This window comes from Daphnia magna, linkage group LG1 (genome assembly GCF_020631705.1).
Source record: "Daphnia magna isolate NIES linkage group LG1, ASM2063170v1.1, whole genome shotgun sequence".
In the NCBI taxonomy this organism is placed as follows: Eukaryota; Metazoa; Arthropoda; class Branchiopoda; order Diplostraca; family Daphniidae; genus Daphnia; species Daphnia magna.
Window position 1 is genome coordinate 158323 of NC_059182.1, and position 21638 is coordinate 179960.

The 21638-nt window shown below is 39.3% G+C and overlaps 2 protein-coding genes, 2 long non-coding RNA genes and 1 other non-coding gene across 6 annotated transcripts; 3 read left to right on the forward strand and 2 right to left on the reverse strand.

Annotated features, from left to right (window-relative positions):
* Nucleotides 1-5612: 5612 nt before the first annotated feature.
* On the forward strand, nucleotides 5613-6336 carry LOC116922022. The gene is made up of 2 exons (XR_006647866.1): nucleotides 5613-5900; nucleotides 5980-6336. It is a non-coding gene; the product is annotated as an uncharacterized LOC116922022 (transcript).
* On the reverse strand, nucleotides 6286-7489 carry LOC123473686. Its single transcript, XR_006647864.1, has 2 exons — nucleotides 7079-7489; nucleotides 6286-6514 (listed from the first exon to the last, which is right to left on the reverse strand). It is a non-coding gene; the product is annotated as an uncharacterized LOC123473686 (long non-coding RNA).
* Nucleotides 7490-11802: 4313 nt separating this feature from the next.
* Nucleotides 11803-13274, forward strand: LOC116928309. Its single transcript, XM_045179327.1, has 3 exons — nucleotides 11803-12241; nucleotides 12708-12956; nucleotides 13267-13274. The coding sequence occupies exons 1-3, from the start codon at nucleotides 11992-11994 to the stop codon at nucleotides 13272-13274; spliced, it is 507 nt and encodes a 168-aa protein (XP_045035262.1). The 5' UTR covers nucleotides 11803-11991.
* A 900-nt stretch (nucleotides 13275-14174) lies between these two features.
* On the forward strand, nucleotides 14175-15962 carry LOC116936678. Of its 2 annotated transcripts, XR_006648296.1 has the most exons (4): nucleotides 14176-14400; nucleotides 14476-15271; nucleotides 15334-15465; nucleotides 15659-15962. It is a non-coding gene; the product is annotated as an uncharacterized LOC116936678 (long non-coding RNA). The 2 variants fall into 2 exon arrangements; XR_006648295.1 differs by having other exon boundaries at nucleotides 14175-14400; nucleotides 14476-15465.
* Nucleotides 15963-17262: 1300 nt separating this feature from the next.
* LOC116936098 lies at nucleotides 17263-18100 on the reverse strand. The gene is made up of 2 exons (XM_032943304.2): nucleotides 17915-18100; nucleotides 17263-17830 (listed from the first exon to the last, which is right to left on the reverse strand). The coding sequence occupies exons 1-2, from the start codon at nucleotides 17997-17999 to the stop codon at nucleotides 17367-17369; spliced, it is 549 nt and encodes a 182-aa protein (XP_032799195.2). The 5' UTR covers nucleotides 18000-18100; the 3' UTR covers nucleotides 17263-17366.
* Between the last annotated feature and the right edge of the window lie 3538 nt (nucleotides 18101-21638).

A 21638-nucleotide genomic window follows, 5' to 3' on the forward strand; every position in this document is an offset into this window, starting at 1 on the left:
GCTTTTCCCTACTTCATTTACTGTGTTCAAACTAAAACGTTTATGTCTTGTAATTAGAGTGTCGTCGGCATAGTCACTGCTGTATTTATGTGCTCCAGTTATTGTCGTCTGCAACAAACGTCAAAATTTTAAGATAGTGCAAGAAACTGATTCAAGTGTTTTTTTACATCGAGACATTATGCCGCCAGCAAATAATACAGTGCAGTGTTCTATGTGCACTCTTTTAATCGCAGTTGATGACCCAACTACATTTTTTAAGCATGTAAAACATATACACAGTTGTAGTGTGCCCTTCCACATAATATGCAGACATCCAGACAGTTGCAACAAACATTATTATGTGTTCCTCTATTCCGACGTCACTGGAATAAAGTCCATGGAAGTCAGACTAAATTGTACACCCTATTCATGTTGGGAACATTCAAGGTCAGTACTTAGTAAAAATATATTTTACGATGCAGTGAGTGTAAAAACTAAACAGAAATATCTTGTTTATTTGTAGTTGCACTTGGCCCTGATGAGGACATTGTTGATGTTGCAGCAGCTGAAGCATTTGATATTGCTGGACCAACACTTTATAAACAAACGATAACTGAATTTGAGTGGGAGGCAGGAATGCTGTATCAACTGAGACACAAATATTTTCTCCCATTTGAAGCACTGTTGTTGGTGTCAGATATTATTCGGGATAGCTATGCCCGGAATGTGGTTATGATTCAGGTATAAATATATATATATTTTAGAATTGGATAATTTTGGATTTGATAATTAAAATCAAACTATAGGCTATTTACATGATGGCACTAAATAGAACTGCTGGACTTCCAGCACTTGACGAACAGCAAATTTATTTTCTTATCTTGATTACTGTTATATCTTTATAGGCCCATTGTAATTTATATATGCTTATTTTCTGTTTCATTTATAGGAAAACCTACGGGCTGTTGTGTCAAACAACATTTTCGGTAGTACAGCGTTTACCGAAGCATTTCAACTAGTTCACCAACAAGAACAAATGACTCGATACCGACTAGAATCAACCTGGAATAAATTCTTCCCAGCCGTTATGCCAAGAGAGTCATTTTGAATCCTAATGAACCATCTTACGAATGGATTAATGACCCAAATTTTGGTGAAATAATCGATGAAGTGTTTGAGATCGGATATTTTATACCTTTCCTAGAATCAGTGCAGAATTTCTGTCAATTAAAGTTGTTTTTGATGCCGTAATGTTGAATTTTAGCTCGTATGACAGTTCAGAAACCCCACTGTTTTCCGATGTTTTGAGTGGGGTTATATAAAAGAACCCATTGTACTAAACACGTGGCCGATTTTGTGTTTTCAGTTTATGGACGAGTGGAGTTTCAACCACTTGGTAGCAAAAGGTAAACACAAATCTGCTTTTTACTGGACATTATTGAATTCCTCCCATTTCCTCTTTTGGAGATTGTTGTTGGATTGTGGTATGACTTGTTAAGATCGTGGGGTGTGTTTTAAACCCTTTTAGATGATTTGATTTTCTTCTTGATGGTGTTTTTAACCATACGAATCAAAACGGAGTGGTTTGGGTGTTAGTGATTTTGTAGGATATTCCTGCGTCAACTTTGTTGCTGGATTTGGAAGGAGTAGGTGAGATTGCATTGTCGTTCTTGTTAATTGATCGTGCGACATAACTAATTCTCTTGAATCATTGTGTTTTCGGACAAAGATACTCCGAGTTCATGTTTTGCAATTGAGAACGTAGAACTTACTTCGGTCGAGGGTCTTTCTCACCTTGGGTGACCGTCGTTGCCCATTCACTAGACTAGGATACGTCGATCCAACTAAAATATTTTCCTGACTTAATGCGTTGTAAACGAGGGCTCTTGATCTGGTTGTCCGAAAACTCTTCGTCATCTTATTGTACAATAGTTGATTTGGATGTCGTAAATCGCAAAATATCACGTTATCGTGTGATGATTCCCGTTCCACCTCCATCAAAAGGTTTGATTTACTACTTTCTTCTCGTCTCTGAAATGGGCTCTTGCTTGCTCTTGCCGTCGTTTTGGCTGAGTTTGTTTATGACGATCCACACTACGCAATTTCCTTCTACTTCTGAAATAACAGCTTCACTTCATGCTATTCTTTTTCGGAGAAGGACTTGACGGTACTTGAAAGAATATCGAATTCATAATATCAACCTGTTTTCTATACCCAAAATCCTGATGAATCTGAGGCTACCCAACTTCATTCCTTCTTCTTTGGCTAATCAATCGATGTTTGGCGCTCTAGGAATTCTTGGTGCTTCCGGTTGTCAAGTGCTGATTTAAAAATTATGAATAGAAATTGCATTTTGCATGTGCCTTGGTCCTATCCTCCCACCCAAAGCTGTGGGCTTAGACGTTGCAAGGGATGGCAGGACATTTCTTTGGGAATGCGGATTTCACTGTTCCGGTATCATTCCCGATAGATGTTAAGCCGCTTGGTGGGCCATCGCTTACGAAACAACTGATTTGATTAGCGATTCGAATTCCAACCGCTTAATCACTGAAAATCGCTGGTGAATTTGCACAAGAACGGTTTTTTAGGCTCCGCATGTTTTGAAGAACCGTTTTTTGAATTGCTGATTTTTTGGTGGCGGGACGTATATTTGGTAATGGGGATTGGAAACGACTGTTTTTGCCCGATCGTTTTTTTTGTGTTCGCCCATTAAACATATTTGCTGTTGTTCCATGTAGTGAATTAAGTTTTAATGCTCCAATGTATTCCTTTTATTACGATAATGAATCCATGTATTCCTATTACTTCTTTCTAATAAACAATCTATTTATTGTAATGCTGGGAAAAATTTTTGTGCTTGCTGCCGCCTTGCGGTGGCGGGAGTTGGACTGACGTTCATTTGAGTGTTTGGTTATTTAAAATGATCAGGAATGGTGTTTTGGCCTCTTCCGACAGTTGTCTGCTGATATCGTTGATATAGTAGTCGTTCTTTTTCGCTCGTGTTAATTTCAAATAATAATTGCATGGCTAATAACAAATATTTGTGAATTTTGGTTCTTTGAACATCCACGAGTCATGTATTCTCACCACAGTAAGTAACGACGTTGCGTGCTGAGGACTCTGCTTTACAAGATTGTTGGCGTTGCTCTTTATTTTCTGGTGGATAATTACACCTTAATGATGTTCTTTTGCTAAAATATGACGGACTACGGGCAGCTTGACCTCAGTTCGTCTACAGTGTTTGATAATGTGGAAAGATGTTCTGTAAGCTACGACAAACTGAAGATACTGCTCTGTGGATGATGCTGTATTTGTGGTGGTGTTCTTGTTGTTTTTTGTTTGCCAATTAATCTTTTTGCTTTGCTGTTATTTCTTAGGAGATGATGTCATGCTTGTCAACTTGGAAACGATGCGCCAACTTGGATGTAGTCAACTCGTGCTTGGATGAGTGAATGATGGTAGTTCTTGTTGTTCTTTTTGGAATTATTCCAATTTATCTTATTTGTTTGTGTTTTTCTTGGTATGATGTGAAATGTTTATCACTTAAAATCGATGGCCAACATGGTGTGTCAACTCGTACTTGGATGAAGGGAATCATTCCTGCTGTCTTTGTATTCAGGAGACGAGGATCAAACATTGGTCTTGGAAGTGACGAGACTCTGACTGGAGAGCACTGTATTGATACTGCTATGTCATCGATGTGTGCGGTTCATCGGCGTACTGTTTTGTTATAGCACATCTGTTCCGACTCCCTGCCCAGAAAATCAGTCACCGCAAATGTAAGTGGCTAAGATGGTCAACGGACTTATGCTTTCGCGTATCAATAGGTTATCATTTCCTCTTTTATGTGAAATTTGGTTTTCTAATATTTATTGTGATATTCAGCTACTGTACGGATCCTTTGGGAAATGTGACCCTTGTCTGCCAGAAGAAACACGCGCACTTCTATTCGCCATCGCGGTGCTCGTTGTTGCTGGTTGTTCTATGCTACTTGGTATCTTGCTCTTGGTTAAATCTTATGTTTTTGTTTCTTATTAAAATTCGTCTGATCAGTTGCTTTGCAGGGGGACTAGTATTCGCCTGATGTGGAAAATCATCACGTCACTTCTCCCATAATCCGCTCGAGCCGGTTGTTGGTTTTAATTTTTTCTGTATAACTGTTTGTTCTCGTTTTAAATTAATTTTTTCTTTCGAATTCAGTTGTAATCTTTTGTCCGGTCACTCTTCCCACGAGGGCGAACCTTGGGAAATAATGAAGGCTGGTGAAGCTATAGAAGGTCACTCCTCTTTATTTCACCATTTATTTTGGTCTGCGCAGCATCTATGCAAACTCATCGGCTCGTCGATTCAAAATCACTCAACTCGCCGCATGATTGTCTAATATCCTTGTCTGAGACGTGGGAGGAACTGCTCTTGTAGTTGCTTTATTTTTTTATTACAGTGCCTGATGTAAATTTTGTTTATTCTTTAGGACAGTCAGGATAAAATAATTAGCTTTCGAACCAACGGGATCATCAAAATCTTGGATGCGGAAACTTAAACGAGCTTCCGTTAAATCTGCTGCTGATGATTCCTTGTTGCCATCGGTGTGGGGCGTCGAATATTCGCCTTCGTACGACCGGAGATAGTGATGGGACAAGAATTGAACTTATCGAGTTTATTCGGACGTTCTTTTGTCCATTCAACGGAGAAACTCAGGATATTCTTGAAACTTTCCGCATTACAGGGTTTGCCACGTTCGGAATAGATTAACTTTATATTCGTGTTTGTATTATTTATATTATTGTCCATTGTGGTTAAGGGTTTCTGAAATGCCAGCTGTTTCCGTGATAGGCCGGTCTTTTCGGGCAATTTTGACGATCTACGGACATTTGGGCGCTTTTTTTTGGGGGGCCAATTTTGATGAGGGTGGCCCCCGATCTTATTGCATGTAAACAATTGTGTTCCTCACACAGGAGCAAAGTCATACACACCAGTAATAACATCATGTGAGTAGTTAAACAACACGAACACACTTGTACAATCGTTATTTTGTTGTTTTTTATTTCGAGGGAAATTCTGTCGACTTAAATTATTCCGGTGTGATTTCAGCTCTGTTATTTTTTTGATTCTAAACTACCCTTCATTCTTGTATTGTCTGTGGGGTGTGATGATTTTAAAATATTGCGTGAAAGTTGGGGAGGCTTGTTCACTTGCTAGCTTGTATTTGTGTTTGACCGCAACTACCCGGCCGTGTATGGTGTACTACTTCTGCTGGGCGCTACGTCTGTGCAAAAGGATCTGGTGTTGAGGAGAGGCGCCCGTCCGCTGGGTTTACTCACTTTGAAGTTTTCTGGTTTTTCAGCACTGTGTGATTATTGTATTGCCTCTGTGTTTTTTTATATACTGCGTGCGTGATTTAAAATAACATGGTCATGTTTGTTTTATTAGTTGTGAAACATGAAATAGTATGTTCTGTTCCTATAAAATAGTATCATTTCTTTAGTCTTTTTGGAAGGTTTTCGTTTTAGTTGCTATGGTTGTGTTGATCGAATCGTATGTTTACTACTTGTATACGCCTGAAATTCGATGTGGAAAAAGTCGTAGAAAATTGCGCGGCCTTTTTAAGTTGTTAATAGTCTCTACCGCCGCTGATGTAGAAATTTTTTATTTATCTTGCGTTCTAACAAAAAAGAGTGCTAACCAAAACTAAATTTCCCATCACAAGATGGCAAATGGGCACAAACGACGACGGAATGGCCATGGAATACCTATCCACGTCATGTGTTTAGGCACGCATTTTTCATGCATGGAACTTCGATCCTTCCCTTGTTGGCCGCCTTTCAAACGACTCCGACCATACCATTATACTACGTCTATTTAACGGGGATGTGTACAGAAAAGGCTGGAGTAACAACCAAATTTTCTTCCGGTAACTCAAGGTAAGACCTTTCTAGATTATTACTACATTTTTTTATCCAATAAAATTTGTTCGATAATGCAAATATTTAATTATTCCAGTATTCCGTTGTCGGGAATGGCTTTCCAACTTGGAATCGCTCCCACTTGTAAGCAAACTCAACAAATTGCCTGGGCAACACATAACAGTACAGATGTGCATGGCGATAAAATAAACACACACCATGAAGTTGAAGAATACTACAAGAATTTCTATCAATGCAAAGTCGTTGATTCAAGGGGAACCCTACGCAAAGTTGACCCCAATGATCCCGTAAAATTCTTTTTCGAGTAGTTAATGATTACTATATACGTTTACCTTTCGTTAACAAGTTGAATTTCTCAGAATGATAGTTTAGCAACATGAACTAAAATGCGTGTTTTGTTTTTAATGTGAATACAGAATCCATATCAATTTAAGACACAGTATTCAACAAAAACCAAAACGCGTGAATGAAATAAAGGGAAAAACATACTTGGAAATCCTTTGCGTTGTTGGGTATTTGGTAAATGCAGAAAATTGCATCATTCAAACTCGATGACGTGTTGGTGAAAGCCCACATGTGGTTGGAATTCTAACCACTGAAATGAATTTCCTCTAGAAATACAAACAATTTAATCGTGTAAAAATTACTGATCACTTGAGCCAAAATAATACAGGAAGCAAGAACGAATTCGACAATGAAATCCTTGTCCAGTTGAAAGAAGAAAATAACTGCAATTACACGCGGACGGACCACATGAATAAACCCATGATTCTGCACTAGCAGTTTAACTACAAAAATGATAGTAGTCTATATATTTCTAAATAAACAACCTAAAACGGTCGAGATTACTACCGATTTCCAATGATAGTGAACACGAACAGTTGTCGTCCTTTGATCGAAAACCTCTGTGGACTCCACGAAACTAAAACTATTAAAGACTGGGCCAGAAAATGCAAGACAAATTGCTAAAAAAAACCACACTACAAGAAACTTATGCTTCTGCCAGACAATGGGCATATCTTTCATAGGTAAAATGATCGACGAGGAATCTATGCGACAGGATTCAACGACGGAAGTGAACAAATTAATCAAAATTAGCAACATTATTCTAACAAATGACCATGCCTCTACCTTGAAGGGTGGCTACCAAGATTACACGACAAAAAGCATAATACCTGAAACAAAGGACAAACTCGATCAGCAAACGAGAAAGAAGAAACGGTGGGGGGGGATGGCCGTGCGAAGTAGCAAATTAACATCACCAATGGAAGAAAGACGACTGCAGAATGGCAAACCAAAACCGAAAAACAAAATGATTTTAGGAACCCTATTCAGGGAGCGCACTGCCCTCTACGACAATTGCATGGAGACAGTAAAACCACCCCGCACCCCCAGCAAACGTAAGCAGGAACAACAATTCACCCTGATAAATCAATGAAGATCCCTAAACACACTAAAACTCCCTAGCTGCAGCACACACAAAAATAACAATTCCATCACTAACACAAACACAGCAGATAGCAGCAATAATAAATATACTTAATAATCACTCTCGGCTTACCTTGAACGAACTAACATACAAACGTTACTCTACTACTTTTAACCATTATTCCAAAAGAATGTTAAAATGCCTCGAATTTCAACTTGTTTGCTTACGACAGCCTGGTTATTTGCTTAAAATGGCGGCTAGGAGCCATAGCCTTTTCTGTCAGTTTACATTTCGTTGTTGATCGAGAGGGTAGTCAAACAATGTCTTCTCGATGAATATCAGTTCACACACAAAAATCTATTAAGGTACCTACCATCTCAATCCAAATTCAAAGATCACCAGAGGTTTCATCTTGTTTTTCCAATTATACTGTACATCAAAATAAGTAATATTGTTACAAAAATAACCATGGGAAACTAAAATTACCAACTTTTACGTTGAGATAAGAATTGGCATGAGTGCACAAATGACACTAAAACCTCGAGGCAGTAATTATAGTAGAATTTGCATGTGGCACAATGTAGGAACTATCGGCTACGCAACTTTAAAATAAAATAAAAATGTTTACACTAAATCTAATGACCCTTAACTAAGATATGTCCGATTACCGATTTAGACCTTCCATGTATTTTACTATTCCCCAATGCACAAATCCAAAAATGTCCGGGGAATCGCGGCGTTGCCATCAGTGCATTTCTCAATAATAATTTACATTTCGCGTTGAGTTTTAATCTAACATCAGTGCAATGCAAAGTCTTTCTTAACTTTTGCTGTATGTTTTAACTATATATTTTTTTAATTTTGCTCAAATGCCCTCCCGTGTTTCCCAGTATTTTACACAGAGATTTATATTTTTATTTCGTCATTAAATTGGATAGGGGTTCTAACTATTTTTGTGGGAATTCTTTCATTTTTTGCTGGGGCTTATAACCTTTGTCTATTTATTTCTTAGAATACAATGAAACCCCCTTTTCTATCGCAGATGCAGTTTATGGTTCTATACATTTTTTGTGGCTACTGGATTTCATGGTCTTCATGTAATCAATACTTAGAATTTTATTAAAAATAATTATATACATTTTTTTAATTACATGACAAAATTGATCGAGTTAAGAGGAATCTAGGAAATATATTTATAACATGCAAAAATACAAAACGATCCCCAAACGAAGTGCACACATTTTTCGATTTTTCAATTGTTACTGCTGTCGCGCCGGTACCTTTCTTTATTTTACACATGCTTAAGTTCTTTGAATTTTTTAAGTTCTGATATAGACAGTTTAAAATAATACCAGAACATTAATAAATCCACCAATCAATATGCTGGTGCGTAGTGGGGCTAAATTTCAAGGTGGCCCCAAGGGCTCTGCGCCATTTAAAAAATAGGCGAATCAAATGGTGCCGTATAACAAAAAGGACTGTCGATGACGTAAAATCCTAACTGGCTAACCGAAAGATCGATTAAACTCACGTAAACAACCGATTTTGTACGTTACCTTATTCTTCAGGCGGGTCAGGTTATTCCAGGGCGATCACCTCTATCACGTGATCAAGATACCTGGAGTAATCTTGGTCGCGGAGTGCGATGCAGATTTTATGCTCTAGAATCAGCTTCTGGATCTTCTTATATCGCCATTACCAAAATTTCTGGTAGTACTGGGGCGGCAGTTGCGGGTCGTACCCGGTCCTGGCGCGAGTGTCCTCAGGTAGCGGTGCCGAATCAGAGGCCGCGGCACCTGGAACGGTCACCAGGAGGGTGGCCCTTCCGCGTCGACAACGGAAGTTGACGCTTCGTTGTTGATTGCTGCGACCGGCCATGGTGGGTTTTTTCTTCCTCTTCTTTTCCGGAGCTTAGGTAAAGAGCGTGTTGGGAATCCGTGTTGGCAAAGAAGGGCTCGCTTCTCCAACAAGTGTCGATTTATTTTGTGTTGTATTGGATAGAGAAGGAAGGAGAAAAAGAAAAAGAAGTAGAAAGAAGAACATAGAATAACATAGGAACTCTAGGACAGTACGGGAGTCAAATTGGTTGCTATGGCTACTGTGGAGTCAAATTGGTTTAAAAGACGAGACTCCTAAGCGTGTCGTCGAAGGAGTTATATGGCACACTTATCTGTACACTTGTAGGAGTTGTAGCAGGAGATAATTAGCCAAGATTATTCTATCTAAATGTGTATTCATTTGGAAATAACCACACATTTAAATATTGTAAGGACTCTTAACTTAAACTAAAACACTTTAAATTAAAAGTTGTTTTGCCAAATCTTATATACCGCTTGACCTTGTTTCCCCCGCTATCTCTTTTATTGTTTTATTGCCTCATTCCGCTTGACCGACGTGTTAATGCCACCTTATCTCTCGACCTTGTTTTCTTTTTTCACACCAGTTCACATTTCTTCGTGAACTACTAGCTTGCTTTTTATATTTTTATTACCCATGCCAACTTTAGCTTCCCTAGGTTGAACCCGCATCTCTCTTGCCCCCCGAGTTAGTTCCCTTTTTTCAATCGTGTGTTGCTGTTGTATTTTGTGTCCCCTGCTGTCGTGTAGAAACCTAATAGTAAGTGTTGAGGAGAAATAACGATTCACTGATGAGACTCGTTGTGTACGTCACGTTCCTTTCTTTACCCCACCGTCGCCCCTTCACTACTAGTCCGGCCCGTGCCCCCCGATCCAACGCCACGGCTTCTACCCATGACCAACAAGACGTCGACATGGAAACTCCCGCACTGAAAGTAGTCTACCACTTATCCTTCCTCTCTTTCTACTAGTGATCATTTCATAGCCGGGCAGCTGACGTGACTGGCTGACGGATCCTAACACAAATTCTCCTTCACCACCCACACATCCTGGCCAGAATCTTCCCTTGTTTGCACTAACCATAGATTTTTGAATGTTTTACGTGTGCAAATAAATCAGTCACGTCAGGCGTGACTGACAAATTATTACAATATCATGACACGTTCATTTCGTTACATCTTAATGTACGAACTGGCCTGGTTTGGTGACCACTATCGGTATATCTTTTTTAAATCCTTGGATGAATTTTACTTATATCCAGGCTAAATACCGGGATGTTTAATCACATCGTTCCGAGTGGTGTTACACAGATGTTTGCCATCGGCTAATAGTCTGTCTCACGGGATGTATTATGTAAGTTAATTTGAATATTTCATTTGGTATTTCACCAATCGTTTCGTCACTTCAAACGAATGGAATGCACGTATTTTTCTTTAATTAACTTTAGTTAAATAGCCAATGGTCAGATGGTAAAATTGGAAGTGTTCCCAAAAAGCGTATGTCTCAAGTATTTTAACGTATGAGTGAAAATTCTTCCCCACATCTGCTAGCGTGCATAGTAGTTGTGTAGTGTACTTTAAACTCGTTCTACGAGGTGTTGAAAAAAAAATTAACTGTTTAGTACTCAACTTCTTATTTCCATCCTTCCGCGAGCACCGTTCCACAGCGCCAGCCCCGTTGCGGTCAGCCATGCCATGCCATGCCATTAAACTAAATTCTTTATTTTATATAGCCAACGACGTTTCAATCTTAAAGGAATAATTCTTTTTCAGGAAAACGCTATTCAATAAACTTTTTTTTCGGCTACTATACCAAAGCATCAAAATACTTTGCAATTAGCCTTCTATTTTTAATCAAGGCTTTCAGCTACTACACTGAAGCTCCGAAATACTACACCACTAAGGGTCTTCATAATATGCCTTTTATAAGAATCGAGAAACCCTGTTTCTTCTTGACTTGTGATATGACCTTTCAGCCTTGGTTTTTTTAGATACCTCATCTTGACTTATAAAACGGATGAATTATTGCACTTGTAACCCTATTTTCCCTTAAATTATGAATATAGATAGCTCTAAACATCCGTGAGCCTTTTTTCTCCTTGACTTGTAATATAACCTCTTTCAGCCCCTGTATCTTTGGGCACTTAAAAAATTAAAGCTATCTCTTGTTTTTCATGAGAAGCCTTTTCCTTAGGCCACTACGCTGAGGGTTCGAAATACATTACGATCAGCATCCTTTTTTTAAATTAAGGCTTTCAGCTACTACACTGAAGCTCCGAAATACTATACCACTAAGGGTCTTCATCACACAACTACACACAGCGGCGGTAGAGTACTTATTTTACCCTATTTAAGTATGTACTGGGCACTGAACAGTACTTTGCAATTTAAGTAGGGATTTTTGGGTACTTAAATCAGGAAATTCCATACTTTTATTTGTTTTTACCACACTTATCACACGGGACATACTTAAATAAATAATAAATGCTTTTAGATAAGTGTTTAAAAAGGATTAAAGTACTTTTAAATAATAAAGTGCCGAAGTCAACGTACTTTTTTTAAAATTCTTATACTTATTTTTAAAAAATAACTTTAAATTAAGTATTTTATGGGAAACAAGTGCTGCTTTTCCCTACTTCATTTACTGTGTTCAAACTAAAAACGTTTATGTCTTGTAATTAGAGTGTCGTCGGCATAGTCACTGCTGTATTTATGTGCTCCAGTTATTGTCGTCTGCAACAAACGTCAAAATTTTAAGATAGTGCAAGAAACTGATTCAAGTGTTTTTTTTACATCGAGACATTATGCCGCCAGCAAATAATACAGTGCAGTGTTCTATGTGCACTCTTTTAATCGCAGTTGATGACCCAACTACATTTTTTAAGCATGTAAAACAGAAACACAGTTGTAGTGTGCCCTTCCACATAATATGCAGACATCCAGACAGTTGCAACAAACATTATTATGTGTTCCTCTCATTCCGACGTCACTGGAATAAAGTCCATGGAAGTCAGACTAAATTCGTACACCCTATTCATGTTGGGAACATTCAAGGTCAGTACTTAGTAAAAATATATTTTACGATGCAGTGAGTGTAAAAAAGCTTCTTTTTAGGAATTATGCCAAATTAATCTTATTTGCTATTGCTGTTATTTCTTAGGAGATGATGTCAATGCTTGTCAACTTGGAAACGATGCAGCCAACTTGGATGTAGTCAACTCGTGCTTGGATGAAGTGAATGATGGTAAGTTCTTTTTGCTTCTTTTTAGGAATTATTCCAAATTTATCTTATTTGCTATTGCTGTTATTTCTTAGGATATGATGTGAATGCTTGTCAACTTGGAAACGATGCAGCCAACTTGGATGAAATCAACACGTCCTTGAATGAAGTGAATGATGGTGGTAAGTTGTTGTTGCTTCTTTTTATGAATTATGCCAGACTTATCTTATATTTGCTATTGTTGTTATTTCTTAGGAGATAATGATGTGAAAAATGTTTATCAACTTAAAATCGATGCAGCCAACATGGATGTAGTCAACTCGTACTTGGATGAAGGGAATACCATTCCTGCTGTCTTTAGTATTCAAGGAGACGAGGATCAAACATCAATAGGTCATATGGAAAGAAGTGACGAAGACTCTAGCACTGAGAAGAGCACTGATATTGATACTGCTATGTCATCAGAATGTAGTGCAGCAAGTTCATCAGGCAGTACTGATTTTGTTAATAGCACATCTGATTCCGACGGAAGCCGGAGAAATAGGCCCGGTCGAAATAGGCCCCGACGAAATAGGCCCGGCAAATAGGCCCGGACGAAATAGGCCCCTACGAAATAGGCCCACTTTAAAAATATTTTTAAAGTGGGCCTATTTCTCCGTCAAAGTGGGCCTATTTCTCCCAATTATTTCTAAGTTCCATTAGGTACTCTGAAATATTTTCATAAAAAAATTCGACCTACTCTACATGAGCGAGAAGGCGGAATAATCTGCGAGAGATCCGCCACCGTATATATTCATTGCCGTAGCTCAAACCACGATGAGTGATTTCACACATTGCCGTTTCATTTTTCACATGTTAGGCAGCTGATTCCCGTCTTTATTTTTTGATGAACGTATTCCCCTTGATCTTAACTGTAAAACTCATTTGTTCAAACGTCGTTTTCACTTATTAACTATCGCTAATTTAAAAAAAATGAACAAATTTCCGTGTTTTCTTCGCCATTTATTTGTTCCGTAGCTCGATCCCCCCTTCAGCGGCTCAGCCTTGAACGCGTCTCTCCCCTTCAGCGGCTCAGCCTTGAACGCATCTCCCCCTCTACCTATGCCAATGCCAGTACTCAGGTGAAGTAGGAAATGAAAATGTTTGATGAAATAAATCTTATAAATCTTACGGATTGATTTCAAACATATCCATAACAATTTCATGTTTTTTAAAGCAACAAACGCATATCACTTTTAAGTTTCTTGTTTTATGGGGCTGACGCGAGGTGCTGCTCAAGCCGGCCAGAAGGGTGGTCGAGCGGGGAGGCTGCACGCACTCATGGGAGAGGGGTGAGTGCAGGGGGGTTTACCTGGGCCATACCATACACTCCCATGTTTTCCCTTCTCCGTACATGTCAACGGGTGGTCTAGTGGTTAGCAACTCGGGGTAATAATCTCAAGTGCCGGTGTTCGAATCTCGGCCATGTCGGAATAGAATTTAATTTACAAAATATTTTAGAAAAATTAATAGCTCAACAGCATAAAGCGGTGTGGAACTACCCTGGCGAAATTGATCGTTTTTGGTTTTTTTAATTGATAAAGAAGAAAGAAATATACAGCACGAAAAGAAAATTTCTATTATAGTTGAATACCAAATGTGGTTTTGAAGATTTCCATCTATCGGTGATAGTGGCGTCAGTAGCGTGGTTCAATAGCGTCATGAAGATGGCGTCATCTGCTCATCGTCAACTTCAGCGTTTAATTTACAAATAAGAAATAGAAATCTTATAAAAAAATAAAAATAGCTTCAACATGTGTACATTTTATTTTTAATCATTTTAAAATTTGAATTACAATTTTCGTTACATTTGATCTGTAAGAATTCAATTTTGAATCATTTTCATTTCAAATTGATTCACACACATAGCAGACGCCAACACATCAAGCGTCATCAATAGCGTGGTCTATGGTGCAATGCTATCGCTGGAGGAAGTTGTTTACCTTCAATTCGGGTATGTTAGAGAATTATATCATGTTATTTTCAATCTTAAGTTGCTACTATTGTAATTATCAACTTGTGTGAATAGGTAGCGTCATGATTGGACTACCCTGATGGCGTCATGATCGCTGCTGATTGCCTTTCAAATAGGTTTTCAGCATTCTGCTTACACCTTTGGCATAGAGTCACATATTTCACAATCCAACATCAATTGGTAGCAACAGCAGCCCTTCTCTCCATCATCCAGAAGGGTCTGAGATCAGTGTTGGAGATGTGAGTGACAATTTTAATATGATGAAATTTATCTACCACCAAATTTTTACTCGTGTATTTTTACCGTGTTCCATTCTTGTTTCTTAAAACCATCAACATGTTGACTTGGTCTCATTTTTCAACCCGATTTAATTAAAAAACACTGTCGAGTAAACTTTCAATCCATTTAAATGATAGAGCTAGTTAGTGTTTCTTCGCTGCTCGTATGCATTTATAACAGGGAGACGAATCGATTATCATCTGGAATCCATCAGTATAAGACCGTTGCCCGATTGTACAATGAAATTTCATGAATGTATTGCAATCGTGAAATATATTCCCTCAATAGTATAAGCGTGTACAAAATGTACCCCAGATTTAACCATTTAATCCCAAACCCTAATTTAAACCATGACGAGATCTCCTTCTGGATATATATATATATATTTTTTAGTTTTAGTTAAACCACACAACATGTGTAAGTCTCGTTTCCCCTTGACTCATTGTAAGGCCCGCTCTGAGCCTATACACCTAGTATGGCACTACCAAACGTAACTGTCTTAACCTCTTTATCGAGGTACTGCATTCCTCCTAATACTCATTTTCACTTCAAGATCCGACCATGTCAGAAAGTACTCAATTCACTAGTTTTCACTAAAACATTCCTTTAAATCACCTGTCCATTTTCTTCCAGGCAGAGTCAGAGATTTCTTTTGTACCAAACATCATGAATCAAAGGACGTTCTAAAACTCCTTTCGAGTAATGACTTTGGTCTCCGAGTTCCAACGCTGATCAAGTTAAAAAATCACAGGTATCCAACCGTAGGTAAACAACCCGAAATTCTCTTTTTTTTTAATTGCTAAGAAAAATGTGTAAAAACTGGGATAATTCTTTTACATCTCAACTTGTAGTTGAACAAATGAGTCCATCGATGTTGGTTTCATTTATCCAACTGAGCGAATAAAATGTAAAAGAACTATCCTTGAAAAAAGTTTCATTTTCAGTTATAATTTTCCAGATGAGCTTGATGTGCATCTCATCCGGTCAACTACAGAACGCAGAATGATGGAACTCTCTGAAAATGCAAGCTTTTAAAGGGTTTTCTTGGACAATGGAGCAAGCAAAGAGATGTCCATATGTGCATGCTCCATCTAGAAGATGCTGAAGGAGGGTAAGTGATTGGTTCAAGGTCATTGTTTCCTGATGAAATACACAAGGCCAGGATTAGCAGATAACGGGTCGATGTGGGGGCATTTGCTGGCTTCACATGTTCCACTAACAATAGACTGGTATTTAAATATTTTTTCCAGTATAACATGGCATTAAGAAAATAAAAGCTTGATCTGTAGAATTCCAGGTAAACAGCGATCCCCCACAGAACTTTCCAAAACTGACGCTCGTTCCCATTTCAAAACCCTACAAGAGAAAATTCAAGCTTAAAATTCACATGAGAATTTAGACTACAAAGGTAACATTAAATGTTGGATTGTAGCAATTACAAACCAGGCTAATATAGAAAATAGAATGAGAAAATTGGTGATGCATTTTGAATATTAAAAACTATTGCAAAATAGATATTATAGCCAAATAAAATGGAATCTCCAAAAATAAATGAAAAATAAAAAATCTTAATCAGATCAGTAACTCTGGTTTGCAACATTAGAGCAAATGTACCTGCCGCTGAGCCATCTTTTGTTATTACACGCTAAATGGACATTGTACCAGAAACTCCTTTACAAATCTTTTGTAACCACTATTCTCTAGCTGTTATATTACATAACACAACACATACCATTCCATTCTTTTGCAGGTATTCACTTTTTCATTTGTTCATGTGCCAATGCTCAACACTTTTCCGTTCAACCCATTATGTCATAGGAACAATGTATGAACTTGAAACCCTGCAAATGAAGAAAAAATTATATGAAACTGAGAGGAAATTATGAGTGACGCAAGATATAAAATAACTACGCACGTGATCAATCAACGGCTTGATGTGCTGGTATAATAGACTTGCCATATCATTTCCTTTCCAAGCTCCTTCTGCAGACTGAAAAATAAAACCAAGATTAAAAATAAAACGACAGACAGTTCATTGGCAAGACATCACTAACTCGGATCAAGTTGGTTACCAGTAATTTTCTTTCTCTAATCATCGCGTTTTAAGTTTTAACGTGGAGCTGCCAGCAGTCTCCTATCTCCGATAACGTGACGCTACCAGACGACAATTTACTCACCGCGCTCGTCGGCATTCATTTGTTTCCGTTTTAAATCAAACATGGTTGTATTTATTTTTTCTTTTAATTGTAAAATTTCCCATGGCTTTTGAGTTTTTTTCTTCTTTCTTTTTGTTGATAAGAAAAAATTTTGTTCCACTAGTTTAGTTTACAAAGAAAGTGCGTAATGGAAACGAAGAATGGCTACCATTCTCGTTGTTTTTCTAGGAACCGTTAAATTCCCCTTGGATTTTTCTCTTTGGCTGTGTAGCACTAATGTGCTAACTAGAACGTCAAGACCGGCAAAAATTCACCAGGGAATAGTGGTTTAATGTATTTTGCAGACCTCGAGAATGATACAATCAAGAGTGACCTTCATGTTTTGTAGGTTTGTCTGAATGACAAAAAACTTTAATCTACATGTATTTTTTTTTCTTTCAAACTAGATACACTGCCAAGCTGAACATACACGACAGGGTGTTATTATTTGGCTTTTGTTTGTGTTATTCGTCATGCAAAAATGTCTTCCTCCAGCAAAAATCCTGTGAAATGGGTCATTGGGCGCAGAGGGTCGCTATAAAGCATTCCGTTTAGCGTGGAGATAGTTATTTTGATGGTATCGTCGACAGTTAATTGCAACATGGACGGAATGGCCACTGTTCCATGATTAGCAGAACCTACAGGACCTCCGGATGCGACCAGCTCATCATTCTTGTGAATGTTGACGACTAAATCGGTGCCACCGGGCAGATCGACTGCTGCGAAATCGAAAACATAGATGCCAGATTTAGGGGCTTTAAATATTCCCTTTTGCGCATCCATGGCATTTCCTTCATTTAGTTTGACTATTTCGAAAGGGAAGAGTTCTGCATTGGCAGTTGTTGCGGTAAAATTTGCCGATTTTTGGACATAAAATTGGACGGGTTGTGATTTGACGTCGACGTAACCAACATAAGTCTCCCCTACATCTTGTCCTGGTAAGAACAAACAAACGAGAACAACAAAAAAAAAAGGTAAAAATGGTGAATGTTTTACCAACGAGTTGATTTATAATTGACCTAACGAGAAATCGCAGTAGACGAACAAGACTTTTTGATCCTTGCGTATCGTATATATCCTATGCGATATCGTTCCAACAGGCATAATCAATGTCTTCCACCGTGAAAGGTGCAATGCAACGCTCACAAACCGATCTGCGTAGCAAATCTAATGCCGCAATCCACAAGGTTGCCACTGATAAATGTAAAAATATATCTACATCGAAAATATCTACCGATCCCACCGCTGCCACCATTATGTAAAGCATTCTCCCTCTCGGGTGAATGGCTTTACGAATTAAGACAATTTGTTGTGTAAACGATTGTCCGAGGAGGCGTATCTAGGAGTGGTAGAGCATTAAGTAACATCTTTATCGATGAAATGCACAACATCTATACAACTTGCCACGGGCTGGACGCAGATGGTCGTACTATCGGGGGAAATATCAAGATCTTGGTTGATCCACCCGTGCAAGTAGCAGATTGGGGTACTTTGGGAGCTCGTTTAACAGCTAAAAACGTGTTGAACTTTCTGCAAGTTGCAGTAGGAGGTAATGTACGAAGAGCACCACAACGGTACGTTGACTGGGTTAAATCCGGCATTACCTTTATATGGTACACTCTACTTTTTGTAGGTACGTCAAACGCAAGGAAGTTTTGGAAATTTGTCAACCAATGTGGATTAACCCAAATGGAATGTCCTTGGCCTGCAGATGTAGGGGTTCTTTCCGCTATGTACTCGAGGATGACGGCGGGAATGGATCGCCAAGCATTCACAGAATTATTCAACCACATGGCAGGACAAGCAGCCATCGACGTATTGGGATTTTAAAACATGGTTGCTCAAGGGAAATATCATGGAATGACAGCCATAATGATGATTCTGGATGCCATGAAAGAAGGTCGTGATTTCAAGTGGGGTCATGTTTTGGTCATGTGGCTGGTTGAATGCGACACATTCATTCGCGTGGTTTAGGGACTGGAAGATCAAACTACTCATTTCATCAATCCTTGGGGAAGGTTTGGGACGATGGCGGAAAAGAATATCATCAGGTCGACTTAGTTCAAAAGGTTGGCGCAACTAGCTTATGACATCCAAGTTCGATTCATGGGTAACACGTCGATTCAGAGTTTGGCATCATACGGGATTCTCGTATCTCTATTACTCGACAGTCTTCTCTAGTTATCATGGTGCCTGTTAATACTTCTAAGCTTGGAGAAATTGTGCGTGCTACTATCGAAACTGTGGCAATTAAGCTGCCCCGCCTGGACCTCAATCGATCCACCTACATCGTGTATCGTTTGGCATGTAAACAATTACGCCACAAAATCCTTTGCTGTATTGGGTTGATGGCCCTTCAATATCTGTGGAACATCCTAGGATGGAGCAACGACGCTCTAGTTGGTTTCATATGGGACGAAAAGATTGTAGATGAAGTATTGCGCCTTCTTGCTGACGTGGAGGAGTACGACCTAGTCAACTCTTATTTACCGTACCTGATTGACTTCGTATCGTTGAGCATGGATCCACTGCCGTCTCCGTTTTCTGTTAGCTAAGCGTCGAAGCTACAATAGACTTAAGTCTAACTGTCTCCCTGAGCAACTGAAGCCAATAGCTGATTACATCCACAGCATTGGTGTTGTTAAAATAGGTGAACGCACATACGTTCCTAAGTTTGTTACTCGTGATGAACTCCCTGAGGACAGCCCCCTTCACCATTTTGCTGTACCAAAAGGCGAACATGCGGACCTAATATTCACTCGCGGTATCGTAGTTGTAGATCCTGCTCCTGTGATCGAACCAGTAGCAGGATTGGATGGAGCACATGAAGCCGAATATCTGAGCTTCTTCCGTAAATTACGTCCTCACAACGATGCAGTAGACGTAGCCCCCGCCCCAGCACGCAACGCCACGATGTACGACCTATATGGCGCACTACTGCGAGAGCTGGCCGTCAAGGCAAAAGCATACGTCCGCCTAACTGCAGAAGGATGTAACGGAAACGCTTCCATTATAGTAGGGGTTGATGGATCGAGGCCTCGTGACACACGGGCCTGGGCACACGCTGAACTCATAGATTCTGAGCTTTTGGCAGGCGCACTTTACGGGTTTGGTGCAGCCAATTTCGGTCATAGTTTTAACGTTCCTTGCAAACTTGTGTACGGTCAACAAACAATATAATTCATATAACTTCTATACATTTAATATGATGTTTAAAGTCTATCAATTCTTTATGATGTTTCATATGGCCTTGAGCATGATAACGCACGATCAACTCGCCGTTACGAAATCTCAAAGCCTAATCATGACTCCTATTAGAGCTGTAGACTGTCAAGACGTCCGAATGAGAAGTTCTATGCATCAAGCGATAGACACCGAACAATGTTGTACGAGACCTTTAGTTCATACCTCAGAAGACAAAATGGTAGAAGTCATTGCAAGAACAACCCAAATACCTAAAAGAATCCTCCATTGTCAAGTCTCATACCTGGAGCGTATCGCATACTGTAGATCTTTATCTCAAACATCTGATGTATCTGATGGATTTTCGAGTCACATTGTAAGCTTAGGGACTACTGAGTGCCGCCGACTACATACGCACAAGGAGTACATGCCAAAGGAAGTAGCATCTGTAGCTGTAGCATCTGTGCGAGCAGTATGGTCCAATTGGGATATAGATGATGCGATACCAAATCCGGCCAATGCTGCAGCTGCAGGCGTGGTAGGAGAGGCAAATGCGTTCAATAACCCATTGAACGGGGATCAGGGGAAAGTCATTACGGAGCAAGTTTTGGCCCAGGATTCTGACCAACGAAATGTGTTGTGGGCTTTCTCGTATTTGGCGGTGTTTTTTGCAGCAATGAGTAAGAGAGGTGCAGTAACACAGGATTGAATCATAAAGTATACCACAGGGATCAAATCAGATTCTGGGTTCTTACATGAGCCATACATTGAGGCTGCCGCTATAGAGGCCTCGTATCGATACTATGGTCCTGTATTTGATGTTGAGGCACTCTTCTTATATCTGATTACAATCATACCAGACAACTGTCTTCGCCTAAGACTGACTGTAGAGCGAGTAGGATATAGCGGCATGACTACCTTGAAGACCATCCGTGATGCGATGGTGTCCCATCCCACGAGGGGGTGCGCTATTTATACCAGACGCAAAAGGGCAGGGTAGGTCAAAGGCGTGGCCAAACAGGTCAAGGTGGGGAATAATATTGGCGCTGAGCGCATTCTAACGGTCAACAAAACAGCTTGACATTTTTACAACAGTATGGACCTAATTGTGCCGGTGAATAATAAGTGGCAGACTCAATTGTCGAATTTTGTAGATTTTTTGCTAAAATTATGGATTTTGATGAACCTAATTCTTTTCGTGATTTTTAAATTGTCTTGGCTCCCCATTTGACGGAGTAAAGACGTATGAGGTATTCATGGTACACAATATCTTTGGACCTTTGTTATGTTTTCTGGTATTTTTTTTTTTTTTTTTTTTTTTTTGTGTAGATCCAGCTGTGTAAAGGAGAATGACAGTGTAACGAGCCGCTTTTACTATACTACATTCCCATTATCCTTGCACGGGAGTTTGAGTGGCACATAGTATATGTCACTCAGCTAAGCCCCTCCCACTTCACCTTGTTACGGTCAAAGTACGTCACGGTTGATGTATGTCACGACTGGCGTGCGTCACGGTCGACGTGAGCACCAGTGGATGTTGCATCCGGAGGATGCACCACC